General features: G+C 39.8%; 1 protein-coding gene across 1 annotated transcript in view; it reads left to right on the forward strand.

The window, feature by feature from the left end:
* The window catches only part of TENM3 (teneurin transmembrane protein 3), a 430,454-nt gene that overhangs the window by 352,024 nt on the left and 57,192 nt on the right, over positions 1–21,238 (forward strand). Inside the window, exons 12-16 of the mRNA XM_029226434.1 lie at positions 1,381–1,527; positions 14,619–14,835; positions 15,844–15,963; positions 16,762–17,023; positions 20,483–20,750. Of these exons, the coding sequence (XP_029082267.1) occupies positions 1,381–1,527; positions 14,619–14,835; positions 15,844–15,963; positions 16,762–17,023; positions 20,483–20,750 (1,014 nt within the window). The remainder of the gene's footprint in view (positions 1–1,380; positions 1,528–14,618; positions 14,836–15,843; positions 15,964–16,761; positions 17,024–20,482; positions 20,751–21,238) is intronic.

The raw sequence follows: 21,238 nt of genomic DNA on the forward strand, positions 1-21,238 counted from the left end.
TTTAATACAGACTTAAAATAAACATCCTTAAACGGATTGTTCCCTTAAACTTTGTCACCAAAACAAGAGTAGCATTCTACTTATAAGAAGCTGTAGAACAAACTCCACCTGCCAGAGCAAGTATTTTTTTTACTAGTATATATTTTATACTAAATTATAAGTAATTCTTTCCAAAGAGATCTGATTAATAGCCAATTATTCTTGCCATTTTAGAGCATTTATATCCTCGTTTCTGTCAGTGTCGTGTCACGCTCATAGACAAGAGCACCAGAATCTACCCAAGTCTCATCCTCATAAACAGATCATGTTGGCTGCATGCCAGTTATCATCTGTAGGAAGTGGCAGAATTTTTTTTTTTAATGTCATGTTAGGCTGAAACAATTATAGATTTTGGATATATTAAATTATTTTCATTGTTTCCCAAATTTTCCCTCCTTGCCCATAAAAGCAGACAAGATAGGATATAAAGGTAACAGCATAAAAGCTTTAGGGAGATTGTCACAAACTATCACTCTTCACGCTCTGTCTTGAAGCACGTGACTACCGTGTTTTTGTTCGGTCTATCGATGTTTTACTGTGGTCCTTATGGTATTTCATTTTGTCCGTCCTAAGTAATCAAATATGCACAGCTATTACATTCGGTTGGAAATCCTGTCGGTCCTATCCCATCCGTATGCAGCCTGAATCCTAATGTTTGTTAGAATAGATGCTAAGCTGCTTCACTATTTCCTGGGCTTTGCTTATTCTGTGAAAAGGAATGTATTCTCGGCATAAAGTATAGTCATTAATACTGGCCTATACTTTGTGCAGTTATTTAATGCACTGTAATTTCACATGAATACACGGCAACTCTGAGACCAGATAAAATTAATGTTCTCTTTTCAACATCATTCATATCCTCATACCCGCTTTCATGCTTTGAAATTAGAGGGAATTTTTGAAAGCAACAAGGCGCTTTTAAGAAGGCATGTCTAACCAGTGGCCAGTGTTGTTTACAACAGATTGAAGGTCTTTTCTAGGGCTTCTGAGATGGTCTTGTTGTGATGCTTTTTCACACCTTACAACCAACCTTGTCGCTTTGCTAAAGGAAAAAAATTTAAGTTAATTTTGTCTGGCCTGCAGCAATTTAGTGGATCATTGCAGGTATTTCTGTCCTGCACAGGTAAGTGGTGTCTCAAGGGTCAGGCCAATCAAAGATGCCACTTGGATAAGAATGAGATTCCTTAGATAATGTTGCTGTTTCTATCCATGTGCAATTACAGTATTTGTGCTGTTTCAAAAGGCCTGTTCCCACTAAGTGTCCCTCATTTGTTTATTTGAGGTGCAAAAACTTTCAATACTCAAATCACTTCTGTTGTCCTTCTTTGTCTCTTTTGACAGAGGGGTGCCCCGGTCTGTGCAACAGCAATGGAAGATGCACACTGGACCAAAACGGCTGGCATTGTGTTTGCCAGCCAGGGTGGAGGGGAGCAGGGTGTGACGTGGCCATGGAGACCCTCTGCACAGATAGCAAGGACAATGAGGGAGGTAAGAGACGCTGAGCAGGAAAGCGAGCTTGTGCCGGAACTCAGGTTTATGAGTTCTCGCGGGTACCTGGTTATCTGTTGCCAAAAAAAAAAAAAAATCCGATCCCCATAGATTAAATTTTTTGAAAAATGTATGAGTGCTGATAGGGTGATTTTGCTCCCTATTTTCCCTGAGACAAATGCAAGATTATCGTCATTCAGGGAAAAGGCAAGGTAACCAAGCTACCGGGTAATGTACATTGTTCTCCATTCCTCGTGGTAATCTCCAGGTGACAGTTCTCCTCGGTGCAGTTTTTAGGACCCTGTAGATTGGGAGCTCTAAAGCAGTATTTTAATAATGCAACATTCCAAAAGGTGCAAGACAGCTCCCAAGCTCTTCTGTTGGAAGGCGTGGATGAAAAGAAAAAAAAAAAAAAAAAAAGGAACAGAAAGCAATCCCCTTGAAGCTGTACTTCCAGTGTCATTTTTTTCTTTCCAGTGTCTTTTTATCCTTAACTTTACAGCCTGTGAAAAGGATTATGATATTCCACCCCATATAAGCCCAGGGTTAAGAAATAATTATTTTCCCCGTTGCGCACATCCTCCATGCTAGTGTATTTCAATTTCAGAGAATAGAGAAGTGAGAGTTAGTGTTTGTCTCCAGTGATGGAGGACTTGCCCCTGGAGCTGTTCAGTTTTGGTGTCCCTTTGGGACTGAGGTTTTTGGAAGGATTCAGTTTCTGTCTGGACCTCTGTGGTCACCTGCTGTGTGGGTTAGTGTGTGTTTCCCTACCCCCACCTTCATTCCACCTGCCCTTTTGGGAGTGTCCACGTGGGCAATATAGTGTTGGTTAAAAGTGCAGGTTTAGAGTCAGATCTTCCCTCCAACTCGCAGTGCTTATGTGACCTTAGACAAGGTTCTTATCCCTTTACATTTCAAATGCTTCATGTATAAAAGAGTGATAAAGAAGTTTCTGGAAGGATTAAGCTAGAGAATGTTTGTAAAAGTACTTAGTGTATTGCCGGGGATATATTATATTGTAAGTAGCAGCTATTATTATCCTATTTTCCTTCTTTTGCTTTCAAAAGTGCTCCCCTTGACTGGGTGAAATTCATAAAAGGTTGTCAGAGAAGGTTGAATGGCCTTTTCCTTTCCAAATAGAGTGGACCTAACTTCAGGCAGACCTCGGAGATGTTGCGGGTCCGGTTCCAGAGCACTACAGTAAAGCAAGTACCAGAATAAAGCAAGTCCCACTAATTGTGGGGTTTCCCAGTGCATATCAAAGTTACGTTTACCCTACACTGTTAAGTTACCCTATACTGCAGTCTGTTAAGTGGGCAATAGCCTTATGTCTAAAAAACAATGTACATACCTTAATATAAAAATATTGCTAAAAAGTGTTAACCGTCATCTGAGCCTTAAGCAAGTTGTAACATCAAAGTCGTAACATCAAACATCAAAAAAACCATCATAGATCACCAGCACAGATATAATAATGAAAAAGTTTGAAATATTGTGAGAATTACCAAAACGTAACACAGAGACACAAGGTGAGCAAATGCTGTTGGAAAAACAGCGCGATGGTCTTTGCTCCATGCGGAGTTGCCACAAACCTTCAATGTATGAAAAATGCAATATCTTTGGAGCACAATAAAGGGAAACACAGTAAAAACAAGGCCTGCCCTGTACTGTTCTCTCAGAAGCAGAGTGCCAGAACCAACTGTCAGCTCTCCCCATTGCCCCCAACACACACACACACACACACACACACACACACACACTACAGTCATTCTGAAACCAAATGTTATTTGTGTCTCAACTTCCTAAGAGTTGCAATTCTCCCCTTTCATTCTAGCACATTGGTCACTATTTTCCCTGTTTTCTTTTAACCTGGGCTCTTGAGAAACTTGAGCCACTGGTTCTGAGCTGAAGCCTCCTTTGCTGTCTGCTCCTGATAGATTTAGGTGGTCCTTAACCCTCGCAGCCCCTCCTGCCTAATGATATGCAGTTGCCCCGATCCCTCCTCAGCGCGCCCATGTGCCTGTCTTAGGAACCACAGCATCAGTCCTCTCTGACCCCCAGCCCAGACGGCAACTTTCCTCCTTGCTTTCCCCCAAGGAGCCCCTACCCCACTGTGTTCTTTTGCCCAGGGAGGAAGGAGAGCTTCCCTTCCTCCTTTTTTTTTTTTTTTTTTTAAATTACTCTTTTATTTTTTATTCTTTTGCCACACAGCATGAGGGATCTTAGTTCCCCGACCAGGGATCGAACCCATGCCCCCTGCAGTGGAAGCGTGGAGTGCTGGACCGCCAGGGAAGTCCCTTCCCTTCCTCCTTGATCAGATATTTCACACTTGTCTTCTAAAAGATTTACCTTGAGGAGGTTACAGACTCTTGCAGAGGGAAGCAAACTGCAGGGCCAAGTCTGCAGAGACGCTGCAGAGTAACTGAGGGGCTAATCAACTCTTTAGTATTGTTATCAGCTAAGGAGGTTTCTCTCTTTCCTCAAAATTTATCAGCTGTGAATTGGCCTGGTTCCCCCCTTGTTTATTCTTCTTAGCCTGAAGCTAGGCTATCTCTAGACTTGCCTCTCCAAGGGGAAATCTGAGCTGATAGAAGACCTCATGTGGATTCTCTACTTATCTCATATAATTTGTATTCCTGTCCCTAACCTAATTTTGTTGATCTTCTGAGAAGGAATCTCAGTGCCAGCTTTATTATATCCTGAGATTGTAACCTGGGTGCCTTATAACCCAAGCTAGAGGGTTCCTTGAACTTAAGCATGGGCTGTGTGTATACAGACAATATTTTCCACACCAAACCCCAACTCAAGACACATAATCTGGCAATTAAGGATATCATTATCATTATATGAGGACAATAAAACAGAATGTTTAAAATAAGGACTATACTTGAAATTCTATGATACATAGGAACTGTACCATTAGAGATCTATTGTCTAAACTAAGTTTGATGTCAAAATGGTGAATTAGCCAGAAAGTAGCTATAAGTAATTTGATTTAACACATTAAGTAACTAAGGAGGAGGAGAAGATGAAGAGAGGTTGATTTAGCCCGAATCAGAAATTAAACGTATCATAAGAATAGCTGCTAGTCTAGTCTGAGTAATTTTGTAGAACACAACTTTAAGAACTTTGCAGAACACACACGCACACGCACGCACACACACACACAAAGAAAGTTGCTTACTATTCCCAGAACTGAAAAAGATATATTTAAAAATTTTAGAAAGGACAGCCACATACGGTTAAATACATATTTTTCTTACGCCAAGCACCTTCCTTCGCCTCCAAAATATACCTTCCTTTACCAAATCCGCTTCACTGCATTTCTACTGCCTAAGCCTAAAGATCCTCAACCTATGGATCTCACTAAATAAATAAAGAATCCACCTGCCGATGCAGGGGGCATGGTTGGAGCCCTGGTCCGGGAAGATCCCACATGCCGCGGAGCAACTAAGCCGTGCACCACAACTAGTGAGCCTGTGCTCTAGAGCCCGCAAGCCACAACTACTGAGCCCGTGAGCCACAACTACTGAAGCCCACATGCCACAACTACTGAGCCCACGCACCTAGAGCCCGTGCTCCACAACAAGAGAAGCCACCGCAATGAGAAGCCCGTGCACTGCAACGAAGGCAGCCCCTGCTTGCCACAACTAGAGAAAGCCCGTGCGCAGCAACAAAGACCCAACGCAGCCAAAAATAAATAAAATAAATTTATTTTAAAAAAAAATAGGTGACCCTCTCTGCCTGTGGAGCCAGCTTCCCCTTTATGTCTCTAACAGGCATGAGGAAGAGCAGGCTTCGAGGGGAATCTGCAATGAGGACCAAGAGAGGTGGGCTACCAATAAAGTAGCCTCCGGAGGGGCTTTAGCTACTCTTGCAGCACCTGCCTAGTCATGAGAAGTAAATCTCCTGTTCAGTCGGACCTTGTTTCTTTAAGGCTCAAATAGATAGCTGTTGCATACACAGACTCATTAGCTTTTCAGAACTAAGACCATCTTTTACCCACCCTAAAGGCCTTGACAAAGATCCCCACTCTCTGTGGACTCAACAAGGCGTCTCCCCCTTTGCTTCTCAAATCTGAGCTCCAGGTGTCGCACAGAGGCAGCTGGAGCAGACATCAGGGCAGAGGTGGGCTATGGGAGAGTCAACTTTTAAATCACGCAGTGGACGTCAGAAACTTGTGGTCACTGGACCAGCGAATTGTGGCGAACATCTCCACACAGGGCCTGTAGGCACTTTGGAAGCAAGGACAAGATATCCTTTTCTCATTGGAAACGGTTTCTGAGCAAGGGATCCACGCTGCAGGCCTCCACTTTGCTTTTACATATTTCTTCAGCTTTATCTTCACCTACAAAGTCATCCTCCCTCTAGACTGAGCCACGTCTTGTTCATATCCCGGAACTCACTCTGCTGGTGAAGTCGCTAAGATCAGAGAAAAGACAGGTGAAGAGATGGGAACTGATCCCTAGTAAATGCTGTGTGTCTGGAGTGGGGTTGAAGACAGTGACTCCATACTGCCCCATCCTCAGCTTATGTAACTGACAAATTTGGAGAGAACTGCACCTAGGCGTACAGACGGTGGTAACAGATACCTGGGTTAATCATATGTCAACTCTGCTTGTTCTGTGCCGGCACCATTCTCTGGATGTCTCTCCCACCAGCTCGAGGTTTACACTCCTCTAGCATAACAAGCCCAGTGCAGGGAGGACACCTTTTTCAATGGTTACATGAGACCTGGGCCTGGCCTGAGCCCGACTCTCATTGGTCCGAATTAGGTCACCTGCCCTACGAGGAAACTGAAGTTCTGTCTCCAGAATAAAGGGGTAAGGATGGTGGGTAGGCAGAAAAACAGATTCCACTATCGGAATGTAAATAGCTGTCAATAGCGTTTGGCTTTAGTGTAACCAGACAGTGTACCCCAATAACCATTTCATATGGCTAGTAGAGCTCTGTTCGTTTCAGAAGGAGTCTTCTAGTCTCTCTCTTCTCCCTTCCCCGCCAAATTCCAGCCTTCTCACTTGAGAACAAGGAAACCAGTGGTGAGCCTCCCCTGACATGCTCTCCATGCCTGAGACTGACGAGGCAGCTCTCAGTTCTCTCCCAAACACTTCTGTACGCATCGTCAGTTTCACCTGGTCACCCTACTACAAATCTCATTCAATAGGGGGTGTCTTGACTTTCAGTAGCTCCCCATATGGTGGTCCTACTGTAGAAGCATCAAAATGCAACAGCTTGCCAGAGACAACTCTGTTTTTTAGAGATTCAAGATGCTTATTAATGAGGAGATTTCTCCAAAATATATTGTCTCTGGCAGTGGTTACCATGTTCCCATTGCCCTTCTTATTCGGGAGATCTCGTCAGAGTTTCCTCTGACATCTTGCTTCCCTGTCTGGTCCTCCAGTGGATAGCTCCCCTGTGGGGACCAGAGGCATGGGATGCAAGCCCTCTCCTGCATATTGGATGGTTGAGGGCCCAAGAATGACTTAAAGCCTCTTCCTAAATTTTGTGCAAGATGGTAGAGTGTCAAAGTATAAATCCTGCCAGGAAAGATGCATCTTACTTGTAAGTAGATAGAGTTATTCTTTGTCCTTCAGAGTTGCTACTTCGTGGGGCTAGATGTCAGAAAGATGTATCTAAAACAGGCTTTTTTAAAATCTTCAGAGGTTGATAATTGTAGAGATTACAATTCAACTGAATTAATTTCTAAATAAGCTCAGATTCTACTGAGCTTATTTAGAAATTAAAAAGAAACCGTAATGAGAGAGAGAGAGAGAAAGGAAGGAAGAAAAATACAAATGAAAGATTCAAACTGCAGGAGAAAGCAGGAGTGTGCTAGCAGTGAAAATGAGGAGGGAAACAATGAATGAAATTTTAATGTAAGCCTCAGAATGAGTGTGATGAATGGACAGAGCTGGTCTAAGTTTGGAGATTTACCAAATGAAAATAGGGAAATATTTGAAAATAGATTTTTAAGAAGTCCTAGCAGGAGGATGAGACAATTGTGTTCTCCAAAAAACATATTGAAAAATAAAAGTTAAATAAAATAGTAACAGAAATAGGAAGAGGGGGGAAAAATGGTTTAAAAAAAGAAGAAAGAGGGAGGGTGGGAGGGAGGGAAGGGAGGAAATTACAAGAGTTCCTAAGTACTTCTTAAAAAGAATCCAGATATCAGAATATAGAATGGCACTCAGTCTCAGAGCCTTAAAATACGTTAACCTGGCGGATGATTTGGGGCAGGGGGAATTACTATTCATTTGAAAGACCCTATGAGATCCTACTATAGGGAGAGATTCAGGTTACTCTGAACCCTTTTACTATCCACAGAAGTTTTAGAGCCCTGGGAATCCCCTTCTAGGAAAGAAAAGTCCAGCTTGTGCTCTCAGAAGTAAAGGACCCCAGTAGCCTCCTGGTAGTACACAAGGAACATGGGGTTTGATCACTGTTTTTTGAATGAGTTTTAGAAGGAGAGGAAAATCAGAGCCACACAGGCTGGAACTAAAAGTCTCCCCTGTATTTTACACCCATTACCATTTGCTGCCACCGCAAGGTTCACAATGTAACAAAGGGCATCGCACAGAACCTCTTTAGAAAGTGTCCCCTTTCTCCATGTTAAGAACCTCTGCATTCCTGGGGAGGGTTATTACTAGTAACCATACACAAGTGCTACATTCTCATTGTCAAGAGTGACCACTGTCAACAACTTAAAGAGTGCGTGTTTTTACGCCTCCTTCAGTGAATTTAGATGCACATTTATGTTTTTAAACGTAAACGGGATAGGTACTGTTCTAAATTTGATTCTGCCAAAGAGGGTAACTTAGAGATTTTTTTCATGTCAGTACATATAGGCCTATCTCCTACTTTATAATAGAAACACGGTTGTCCTAATGAATTTTACCACTACTAATTAATAATTACTTAGTTGTTTCTCTTTGTTTTTGCTCTTAGTATAAAGACAAATCTGTAGTGAATCTGTGTGTGTATATCTGCATATAAATCTGTGAATGTACAAATATTTCTTTGGGACAGGTTTTTAGAAATGAAGTTGCTGGGTCACGGGGTATTTTAATTTGTAATTCCGGTAGCTACTGCCAATTGCCTTGCAAGTGAGTCTCACCATTGTGCACTTCATCGTTGGGATAGCGCTTATCTTCCCCATGTTCATGATCTGTACATGATCATTGTACATAAGCAAAATTGTCCAACAAAATGAAAAATACGAATTTTGTCTGCTGGGTGGGAATGACTCCATTTTTATTGTTTAATTTGCATTTCCCCAATTACTAGTTAGATTGATGATCTTTATATATGTTCCTTGATTGTTTGCATTTCTTCTTTTGCTAATCGCTTATTTATTTTTCTTGACCATTTTTTTCTATTGAGCTACTTGACTTTTCTTTTAATTTTTAGGGGTTCTTTGTATATTCTTCTTATCAGCTCTCTATGAGGTGTGTCGCAGATATTTTACCCCACGTTTTCGTTACCTTTTAACTTTGTTTATGGTGTCCTTCATCATGCGGAAATTTTCAAATGATAAACTTTTACAAGGTAAATGTTTATAAGGTTTAACTTTTCCTTCACGAATTCTGGGTTGTTTGTCTTTATAAGTACATACATAAGTTGTACTTATGTGTAGTATTTCCTATAATTTCTTCTAATGCTTTTTGTAATTGTATGGATTGCTTAATGTCCAGTTCATCAAGAACATGTAAAGATACCTATTAGAGTAAAAATAGAAACAGGAATTCAAAGATTAGCATAGTGTCTGAGGGCAGGAAAAAGGTGATGAAAGAAAATCAGCACGTGTCTCTGCTGTGCTTTTAAGACATCATTTTGACCTGTTTAGATCTCATAAGCTCTAGGAACTGAATTGATTCTTCACTTCATTCAGCAAAATTATTGTATGCGTACTTGGTACCAAGCGGTATGTGTCCTAAATTCTGGTGCTACAACAGTGAACTAGATTAGCCCTCAAGGAACTTCGTGAGACCATTGTCTGAGCTGATTGCTAAAGGAATTGGGGAGGGGGATAAGAGAGCAGGTGAGAAGTCTCCCGGTGGAGGAAATAATAATCACAAAGGTCTTGTAAGCCAGGTTAAGGAGTTCTAACTACTCAGAAAGCAGCAGGGACCAATTAAAGGAAGTATTTTAGCTAGAGAAGTGAAAAAACCACATTTGATTTCTACCAAGATTACTCAGGTTTAAGTGTTGAGAATGAATAGCTAGGACAAGACTGGCGCCTAGGAAACCAACCCCTTGTTGAGATCTTGTCAGGAAGTGACCATGTGGTCTAAACGGTTGTTTCAGTGAAATGGAAAGAAATAGACTGATTCAAGAGATGTTTGGGGTGGAGAAAAGGAGGATCTGGTCATTGATTAGGTGCAGAGAAAAAGGGAGAAGAGGAATCAAGGTTGACATTCAGGTTTCTGCTTTGAGAAACTGGGTGAGTGGATGGTGGAACCATTCCTTGAAATAAGAAATGCAGAGGAAGCGAGTGTTCAGAGAAGATCATATTTGCTGTGCTTTAGACGTGTGTTAAGTTTTCGATGCCCGTGTAATATCCAAGTGGAAGTATCTAGAAGACCGGTTGTGGATTTGGAGTTCAGGAGAATGATCAGCCTGGAATCATTAGCCTTGAAATGTTGTGAACATAGAGAGAATAAAGCCACCAAGAAAGCTCTGCTGTAGACAAACCAAGAAGATATAGAAAACCAAACGTGATCCCAATTCAGTAATAAGTGAATTTCATGCATGGTACAGAATGGTGACTTAAAAGAGCAACAAAAGGTATACCCGTACACTTTGAAAATTCTAAAATCCACAGATAAAATACTGCATGAGAATTTCTACCTCTACCTCCAAGTTGAAGGTGGGGGAGGGGCTTCCAAATACTGTGGGGAAGGGCAGTGGGCATTAATTAATTATCTTTCGAGTAAAGATGAAAGTTCATTCAAAGGAAATTCATGACTTTTTTATCCAGTCAGTATGTCAGGGTTTTAAAAAACAAGTTAAAATATCCATAGCTGCTTAAAAGACAGAAGCAGATCAAAGCCAGCATAGAGGGTAAACTAGGAAAAGATGGAGTCAGACATTTTAATTATCTAGCAAAATAGGCATTAAATTTGCCAGAAAAAAAATCAAGAATGATTTAAAGACTATAAGGAAATAGGGCAGGGTAGAAACTTTAAAGCAAGACTAGAGGTTGGCAAACTATTACCCCTGGGCCAAAGCTTGTTTTTGTAAATAAAGTTTTATTGAGACACAGTCACACCCACTCATTTACATATTGTCTCTGGCTGCTTTAGAGCTCTAAAGGCAGAGTTAGATACTTGTAGCAGGGACTATATGGTCCACAAAGTCTGAAATATTTTTTATCTGGCCCTTTATGAAATAAGTTTGCCAGCCACTGTTACAAACCAATGAAAGGGTTAAGAAAGATGAGAACATGTTTTGAAATGATAACAGAACAATAACATTGAGGATTAAGGGGAAGGAAGCATACTCATTGTCTATATCAAAGTACCACTTACATTGCAAAGCCTAACCAGGAGAAAGAGGGGCTCTTAACTGATCATTGGAGTTGTTATTCAGTGGGTTTTGAACAGTTCTGATTTTCTTTAGATTTTTTTACAGTTAATTCTATTAGCTAAGGCTTCCACACCAATCTCAATTTAAGCCGACCTAATATTCCTGAGACTAAAATGAAACGTTGATGATTTTGAGAAGCTCTTCCACGAAGTCACTTTTACTATCGTATACATTTGGGCAAGTGGGTAATCAGCTTAGTTTTACTAGATAGCCCTAGCCACGTGAGTATAGACAAAGAATGAAAAGTGTTTTCTCGAGTTATAGGAAGCCAGATTCATAACCATCCGTCACTTGCTTAGGCAAGTCACTGATAAACTCTGCAGAAAAATAACAAACCGTGTGTCCCTGCAACTAGGCTGTTGAAAATGAGATTCTTTCTCTGATTGATGTTAGCAGAGAGGCTTGTAAAAATGCATTCCCAACTGATTAATTCAGAAGGTGTCAATCTCAGGCAGTTTTATGACCTGCAGACTACATGCCAGATGCATGTTTGCTTTTTGTAAACTAACAAAGATGAATGATGAAATTTGAGCATTCCTCTTTGGCCAGCTGTACCATATAGTGCCTAAAGGAAGACACTGTGGGGATATTATGGGGGACAAAGTGGGGGGGGGATTTAACCCTTAATTTACCAGATTAATGGAGATGAAATATAATGTTTGGAAGTACTTTCACTATTAAGTAGTTTCTACTTATGTGAAAAAACGAACGTAAGGGAAAAACCTGTAAGAATATAAAATATTTGTGTGGAATTACTCTCCCGAGCATATGCACACCCCATTCTAAATCCATGGAGTCAGAGCTCTTAGATACATCATAAAACAGATTAAAGATTCCTCATGAAGTCTCAACATATGATCATGAATTGTTACTGAATGGGGTTTTTTAAATTGTTTTTTGAAGCTAAAAATGATTTAGGGGCAATAGGTCAACCATCTACGATTTTAAAAATCTGAATCTTCATAACTATGCTTCTATTTCTTTGAGACAGATGGAGAAAAATGCAATATATTGCATTATTATAACATATCCTCTTGAAAAATAAGCCTCTATCATAGTTTCATCTTTCTTCCACTAGAAATATTGAAGAATATTTAGACATTTTTCATCTTTGTGGCCTTTTGGCTAAGAAAGCAATATTTTGATAAATTTCTATGAAATTTCAAAGCTCAGTTTCATTTGACTTTCTTAAACATGATTTTAAATTTTTGTCAAAGAATAAATATACAGTTTCAAGTAATTAACCCATTTTTTAGAAATATAAGAGACATCTACATGAAAATGTAGCTATAATAAAAAAACTATGTAATAAGATCTACTTATCAGAAATTCTGACTCATACATTTTCTTGTCAAATTATGGTGTCAAAAAGTTAAAATAGTAACGTAAAAAGAGTCCAACACCATACATTTAATTCCAATATTTACGTATTAAGCCTTTTTTTTCAACTATAAGGGAAATAGTGAGATTTTTAGTTAATGTCTCTGGATAAACTGCATCTCTTTCAGTTTCAAGTGACAGAAAGGCCACAACCCAAACAGGCTTAAGGAAGAAGGCAATGCTTTGGCTTCTAGAACTGAAAAGCTCAGGAGGTCAGGGTCAGCTTATTGCAAAAGCCCCAAAGGTGTCACTATGACCTGTTGTCTTAGGTCTTCAGCTCTTGACTTTGCCTCTTCTGGGATGACTCCGTTCCCAGACAGGTTCTGCTGTAGTGGCAGCAAGAGGGATGCAGCAACCCTGGCCTCACAGCCTTACAGCTCCAAGCCTGGGGGGATGGGAGCTGATGGGGCAGGATTGCTTTTTAGATAGTTCCTGAAATTCAATCTGGCTTGACAAGTTAGGTCACATGTACATTTCTGAAACAAGCACAAAGGGAAATATGCACATAGACTTGAGAGTTGGGGAGAACTGGGTACCCAAATGAAAGTTCAGAGCTGTTGCACAAAGAAGGGGAAATGAGTGTTAGGAGAAACCACAAGTGTTGACAACGTTCTTCAGGTGGGAGCCAGGCTCCTCATCTCCTGTTTCTTACCTTATCTGTGTTGTTGACCTAATTCTAGACTGGGCAATATAATTCAATTTAGTCTGTTTTCTTTTGTCTCAGTTTGCTGTCAGATAATGAATGGGCAAGCTTATGTTCTATTAATAAGAGTAGCCTAAAGCAAAAAGAAAAAAATGACTAGTGTGGTTTTTCTAAAAATAAAAGTTATTTCAAAACACTTGTGTAAATAAAATATATAGGTCAGCTAGATATTTTCAGCTGAGTTTGCCATAATAGGGTCACACCAAGACCTAAAACTTAGGTGTGAAGATTTTATAATGATTTTTTGTCTCTTCTCCCAAAGGTAATTAAAGTCTTCGGAAACTAATGTTTTTATTAATCTACATTGAGAAATGAAATTGCCAAGCAGATCAAACTTCATGTATCAACTGGTCACTGAAAAATGACCTTAAAGGATAATGTCATCAGCCATCATAACCTGACTCTTATCTGCTAATGGGATGGTTTAAATGTTTCAGACAAAATTCTTACATGGGCCATTGAATGTAGTTTCCTTCTGATATTCCTGGAGAATGCTCTGGAAGATTCTACCCATTACTCTTGTTATGTCACCAACAGTGTAGGTCCATTTTTAGTGATAGGTTTCTTATCATTTCCAATATTATGGCTTATTTACATTAGCCACATTTTTATTAACATCTGCATTTTAAAGGATGTGTATTAAGAGCTCAGGTTCCTGTTTAAAATACGAGCAATGCCTTAATTTTATACGAAACACACTTTACCATCCCTGGGAAAATGATTTCCTTGAAAGGTGGTTGGCTAATCTCATTCATTATATGTTACTCTGTATATGTATTTCACGGACTTTCATATTCTGACCTTTTCCCAAATTGTAGATGGGGGAACAGCCGGTTACTGGAGCAGTCTGAACACACACAGTATTTACCAATTAAGTCCACCGTTGTGTATGGGCACAGCTCATGGCACCTCAAAACAGTTACAATAGTAACATCAGAGCTCAGTGATCACAGGTGACCATCACAAATATAATAATAATGCAAAAGTGGAGTATCGCGAGAAATACAAAAATGTAACAGAGACACGAAGTGAGCAAATGCTGTTGGGAAAATGGCACCGATAGACTTGCTCCACACGGTTGCCACAAACCTCCGATGTGTAAAAAACTCAATATCTGTGAAGAGCAATAAAACGGGGTCTGCATGTGATGGATTGTTCTAAACGGTCATTTTTTATTTTTTACTCAGAATCAACATTATATGATTTTTTTTCAGCCATCTTCAATCCAAACATTTACTGTCTATGAAAGCAACTGCAGGTATTGTATTTCATTTGGTTTCAAAAAGTATGCCTCCTAGAAATGACTATCAGATAGGGGGAGCGAATCATTTGATGTGGAAAAAGCCAGTCAACAAACAAAACCTGCTCTACATCACGGCAGAAAAAGAGGAGTTCTCTTACTGGTTTCCGTTTCTGTCTACAGATGGACTCATTGACTGCATGGATCCTGACTGCTGTTTACAGAGTTCCTGCCAAAATCAGCCCTACTGTCGCGGATTACCTGATCCCCAGGATATCATTAGCCAAAGCTTACAATCACCATCTCAGCAAGCTGCCAAACCCTTCTATGACCGAATCAGTTTTCTCATAGGATCTGATAGCACCCATGTCATACCCGGAGACAGTCCTTTCAATAAGAGGTTAATGCAGCTTTTCCTTACATAGACTTGTAGTGATATTATCATCAGTGAGAAGCCCTTTATATGAAATGCTGATGACTGTGAATTTGAGGAAAGTGCTTTCTTTAAAAGGCAGTTTCTCCTCGTTTGGCACATCCTTCACCAAACTTCGCATTTCAAGCATTTTTGACATAGTTCCCATACTTTGTCAATTTCAGTACCTGAAACATAACAGGACATCCCATTAAGGAGTCAATAAATCTTCATTTAACTAGTTGATTTTTGTTAGCACAGTTGGAAATGTTTCAAAAGAAGCAATGAAAAGACTCCAAAAGGCAAAACAGAAGTGCACTTTTTTTTAAGCTGAGCTCACTAAATAATACAAATTATGAAATAATGTAATGGAACTGCTAACGGCATGGCAGTAAGATTGCATAAGCTGTTGGACTGGTGCTTTGCAGAGCAGTAATGACCTGAAAATAAACCAGTAAGGGAAAGCAGGTGTCTTGTGTCTCACTGAGCAAAAGAAGATGATTTACACCAGAACTCCTGGTTCTGCAGCGTTTTAATAGCATTAATGCAGTTAGACCCAGCAGTTGATTAAAAGTTGTTTCACAAATGTTCCTTATTGCCTGCTTAAATCTTGTACTTTTTGGTCCCTGTAGATTTCCCAATTGCCTTGGAATTAATTGGAAAGTATACTTTCCTTCATGCAAGCACCAGGTATATGACATGAAAAAACTGCAGCTTATAATTTTAAAACTTCATCTCTAAATTATTGGTCTTGATAACTTTCCAAAATCCAGATTGCAATGAATTAAAACCCCTGGTAAACACCAGACATTTCGAGAATGTGGATTACAATGAATTAGAAGGAACATTGTCTTGGGAGTATTTCAGGTCTGGTTTCTGTGAATACAAGTGCATGCAGTAGTGTTATTTTAACCTTAGATTGAATTATCTCTACATCATGATAATGTTGGCCTGAAAAGACAAATGTTCATTCTAGTTCTTCTACTTTTCCCACAGCCTTGCATCCGTCATCAGAGGCCAAGTACTAACTGCTGATGGAACGCCACTTATTGGAGTGAATGTCTCATTTTTCCATTACCCAGAATATGGATATACTATTACCCGCCAGGATGGAATGTAAGTTAATCCCAACACCCTGTCTCTGTTTGAAGTATTTTAAGTATAAAAACTAGGCATGCTTGGGCTTCCCTGGTGGCGCAGTGGTTGAGAGTCCGCCTCCCGATGCAGAGGACATGGGTTCGTGCCCCGGTCCGGGAAGATCCCACATGCCGCGGAGCGGCTAGGCCTGTGAGCCATGGCCTCTGAGCCTGCGCGTCTGGAGCCTGTGCTCCACAACGGGAGAGGCCACAACAGTGAGAGGCCCGCGTACCGCAAAAAAAAAAAAATAATAAAAACTAGGCATGCTTGTATCACCCAGCATGTTTTATTGTCCCTTCTAATATGGAAATGCAACAACTTTTAGACTCCAGAAATCTGTGACAGTACATGGTGGCAGAAATTTAAAATTATATACTCAGATAGGTCTTTAAAAGTTGATTTCATTTCCTAAGGCATAATAATAGTGTTGTGGTCTTATAGGAGAATGTTCTTCGTCTTAGAAGATTCATGTTGAAATATTTGAAAGTGAGATTTTGTAATATCTACAACTTACGCTCAGATGGTTCTGGAAAAGGAGTAGATAGGTAGATAGATAAAGCAAATTTGGAAAAATGTTAATAAATTAGTAAATCTAAGTTAAGGGCATATGGATGGTCATTGTATAATTCTTTTAATATTCCTGTAGATTTGAAATTATTTCATATAAACGTTGGGAGAAGAAGTTTTTCTTTATAAAGCATATTGATCTGGGGAGGTGAGTGACTGGAGTTGCATGAGATCCAGATAATTCACTAAGCATGTCTTGTTTTTTCTTAGGTTTGACTTGGTGGCGAATGGCGGGGCTTCTCTAACTTTGGTATTTGAACGATCCCCGTTCCTCACTCAGTATCATACTGTGTGGATTCCATGGAATGTCTTTTATGTGATGGATACCCTAGTCATGAAGAAAGAGGAGAATGACATTCCCAGCTGTGATCTAAGTGGCTTCGTGAGGCCGAATCCTATCATTGTGTCATCACCTTTATCCACCTTTTTTAGATCTTCTCCTGAAGACAGTCCCATTATTCCCGAGACACAGGTAGGATATTCTAGCAGGCATTGCTTTTATATAAACCATTTTCAGATCATGGGGTTTCCAAAGAATGTTTTTACAGGATTACAGAATTCCAGTGCTATCCTAAATAATTCTGTAGAATGACATATAGAATGTGGTGTGTGTATGTACAAGGATAGGTATTTCTATAGTAAGATATCTAGTTATTCCTTAAAGATCTATTAAAAATACTTTTTCCTCAAGCTATATCTGTATCTTGTATTAATTGTAGCCAAATGGGAAAACAGCTTAAGCTCGACAGCTAATAATGCCTTTGCTCATGTATTCGTTCATTGGAAAAAGGTTTTAGTGCCTGTACCTGACCTCCTAACTGACACTGTACCAAGTGCTACTGTACATGGTCATTACTCTCAATATTTTACTGCTTAATGATTATTGTAAGCCATTCTACATGTGATAAAGATTTGAATGAAGAACTATGGAAGTTCAAAAGAGAGGTCAGTTCCTAAGGAAGCCAAGGAAAACATCACTGAAGAGGCTGGCCTTCAAAGGGGGGAAAGGATATTCCAGATAGAAGAAAATGTGTGAGCAATAGCATGGTGGTAAAAACAAATGCTGTTGTATAAAAACTGGTGAGCAATTTAAAGGTGTAGGACACTTATGGGGAAAGACGGGCCAGATAATGAATGGCCCAGAAATACCATACAATGGATACCTTGAATTCTTTAGATGACGTGGAACCAGGGGGCCAATGTAGATTTTTCAGCATTTCTCTAATGCTAACTCAAGTGACAAAATGCATAAAATAATAGAAGGAGACAGATCAGTGAACAGAATAATATTCACTGTACTTCCATACAGACCCAGCACCCTGAGGCAGAGGGCCCACCAATCATACTGGTTGTGGAAATGAAGAAGAGGGAATGGATTAGACAGATTTGGAGGTAGAGCTGGGAGGACGTGGTTTCCGCGTGTTTAACCAAGTCAAGGATGGAGCTTACAGATCAGGCAGCTGGCAAAAATCGGCTTAATGGTTGGTTTTTCCGCTCGGGCTGGATTTACTTTTCCCACTAATGCAAAAAATATGGCCAAATTAAATTACCTAGGAGAAACACGTTTTAATGAACTAAATTACAGATATTTGTTCCAGGGAAATAGGCTAATGATGACAAAGACAGTAATCAGTTATTAAAATTAGGAATAACACGATATTTTGAAATACAGGAGTAACTCCTAGAAGCCCACAGAAATATATATTCATGAAAGACTGCCTTACCTATGGAAAACCTATCAAATTTATGGGAAATTATTTTGGAAATAAATTAAGAGGAAATAAATTATATGCCTGAGGTTTCAAGCACTTATATTTTCAGGGCCATTCAAGAGTCACAAAATCTATTTTTCAAACTACCCACTGGTATTTCACCCCAATGATATAGAACAGTGAGTTCTGTTCAGATGATTCACCCTGTACCCTACAGTCCTACAAAAGTACTGTCAATCTTAAACGTAAGGGTTTCCCTAAGTCTAATAGAGCTCTAGAAAGTTTCTGTATCTTCATAAACTATTTTGCTTAAGACAGTCTGTGTCTGAATTCAGTCAGCATGGCTGGTAAGGAAAATGCCAACTGTAATAAATTGGTGTGTCTATTACAGCATAGCAATGCCTTCTTCATCTGCTAGATTGCATCACATCCCGCTTCCTGCCAACACTGACTCACAGGCCGAATGGAAGTTTGTTTAGCCCCTTCTTTTGTTCTACTTCCAACTGCGTGATTGTTTATATCGAAAGTGACAGCTATACCCTCAGTAGCATGGGTTCTACTTAAGTTATTAAAATTTGTATGACAGGGCTTCCCTGGTGGTGCAGTGGTTGGGAGTCCACCTGCCAATGCAGGGGACACGGGTTCGAGCCTTGGTCCGGGAAGACCCCACATGCCGCGGAGCAACTAAGCCTGTGCGCCACAACTACTGAGCCTGCGCTCTAGAGCCCGCAAGCCACAACTACTGAGCCTGTGCTCTAGAGCCCACGAACCACAACTACTGAGCCTGTGAGCCACAACTACTGAGCCCACGTGACACAACTACTGAAGCCCGTGTGCCTACAGCCCGTGCTCCGCAACAAGAGAAGCCACCTCAATGAGAAGCCCGCGCACTGCAACGAAGAGCAGCCCCCGCTCGCCGCAACTAGAGAAAGCCTGCGTGCAGCAACGAAGACCCAACACAGACAAAAATAAATTAAAAAAAAAAATTTGTATGACAGATATACATCATTCCTAACCGTTTCACGTGAGAGGAACTGGAAGGAGAACACTACTGAACACTGAATCGCTATTCTAAGATTTTTCTAAGCGAAAAAGTAGTCCTTTAAGTCTGAATAATGAATATTCATAGAGCAGTCTGAGGCAGCCTTTGAGAATGCTATTTAATTCTTAGCAGAGAAAGTGGTGAGTTCCTGGCGTAGGTTCTTAAACATAGATAGTCTTGCACTTTACAGTAGATGTCGTAAGCCTAGGAAGAGCTATTATTATTAAACAAACTAATAGCATCACTAGTAAGTAGAATCTGAATTGTTTGGATAGATTTTATACACAATGTAACATAAATTTTTCAAAACATTTAAATAATGTTTTGGCATAATATATTTTGCCTATGTCAGGATAAATTTGTTGGCATTCGTTGACCAAGGCACGGCGATGCATACATTGTGGGGTTAAGACTTTGATTTTTTAAATTTGTAAAGGAGATGATTCTTATGCAGGTAATTATGTTAACTTTTTACACTCGTTTCAATTCAAAAAGTATATATGGAGTGTCTTTTGTGTGCATTCAACAACACATTAGTTGTTCTCTGGGGGAAAATTTACGCAACTTGAAACTATTAGTTCATGTATCATCATATCAAAAATCAGTGGTGAGTTGAAGTGCAGTGTTTAACTAATTATGAGTATGTGCTATTACCTTGCAACATGAATATGGAATTTGCTACAATTTAACCCAAATGAATTGGTCTGTTTTGCTATCATTCCTGCTTTAGGAGTAGGTTTAATCCTTGAATGAGCCAGCTGGCGTGGGCCAGATCTTTGGCCTGGACCACATCGCTGTGCTGAGCTAACCATCTTACAAATGTCTGCTCTAATTCTTCAGGGCCATAGGCGTGAAAGATGGGTTAGTGAGAATCCACAGTGACCATAAACTAACGAGTCATTGCATGTCAGCCTGCTGGAACAGTCACAGTATTTCCTGTATGAGGGGTAGCACCTGAGCTGTGATTAACTCAGAATAAATAACAAGAAGCTTTTAGGAGAAGAAAAATTGGGCTGGCAGAGGAGTTATTTTTAATTGTTGAATAAGATAACATCTCAAATGCGTGTTTATGATTAGAGACTCTTTAGTGTCTTATTTTAGTTGCTTGGCTCCGTTCTTTTCAATGCATTTTACCTAATAGTCGTACATGATCACCGTTTGCTTTCTCCAACCCTAGGTACTCCATGAAGAAACCACAATTCCAGGAACAGATTTGAAACTCTCCTACCTGAGTTCCAGAGCTGCCGGATATAAGTCAGTACTTAAGATCACCATGACCCAGTCCGTTATCCCATTTAATTTAATGAAGGTTCATCTGATGGTAGCTGTAGTAGGAAGACTCTTTCAAAAGTGGTTTCCTGCCTCACCGAACTTGGCCTATACTTTTATATGGGATAAAACAGATGCTTATAATCAAAAGGTCTATGGTCTATCTGAAGCTGTTGGTAAGTCCCTTGTAAATATATATTCTGAACCGAAAACATTGTCTTGAAGTCAGAACTAACATAAAATGCATTGTAACGTGTGAAAATCCATGGATAAGCAGAGAGGAAGACAGTAAGGTTGCCTAGGAAAGTGATAAGCTGGTTTGTTTAGATCTACCTTGGGGAAGAGGAATATACTCCGTATGATGAAAAGGAGAAAGCATCCATTTTTCTGGCTGAAATTATATCTTAGAAGAATGTTCTGAATGAGATTTCAGGCTGCCATATCCTTTTTTTCATGTTTTTTTCTTACTGTGTCCCTTCCTTTTTTCGTTTCTTTCTTTCCTTTATAATTTTATTTCGTTAGCTTTCCTTATCCTTTTTTTTTTAATATTTTCAGTATCTAACAGCTAGTGTAGTTTCAACTCATAATGATATTTTAACATGACATCAGACAACATTTGTGTCCAAAAATTATTCCAGCTCTTCTGACTGGAAGAAATAGTCAA

This window comes from Monodon monoceros, unplaced genomic scaffold (assembly GCF_005190385.1).
Source record: "Monodon monoceros isolate NGI ecotype Baffin Bay Population unplaced genomic scaffold, NGI_Narwhal_1 Super_Scaffold_17, whole genome shotgun sequence".
Lineage (NCBI taxonomy): Eukaryota > Metazoa > Chordata > Mammalia > Artiodactyla > Monodontidae > Monodon > Monodon monoceros.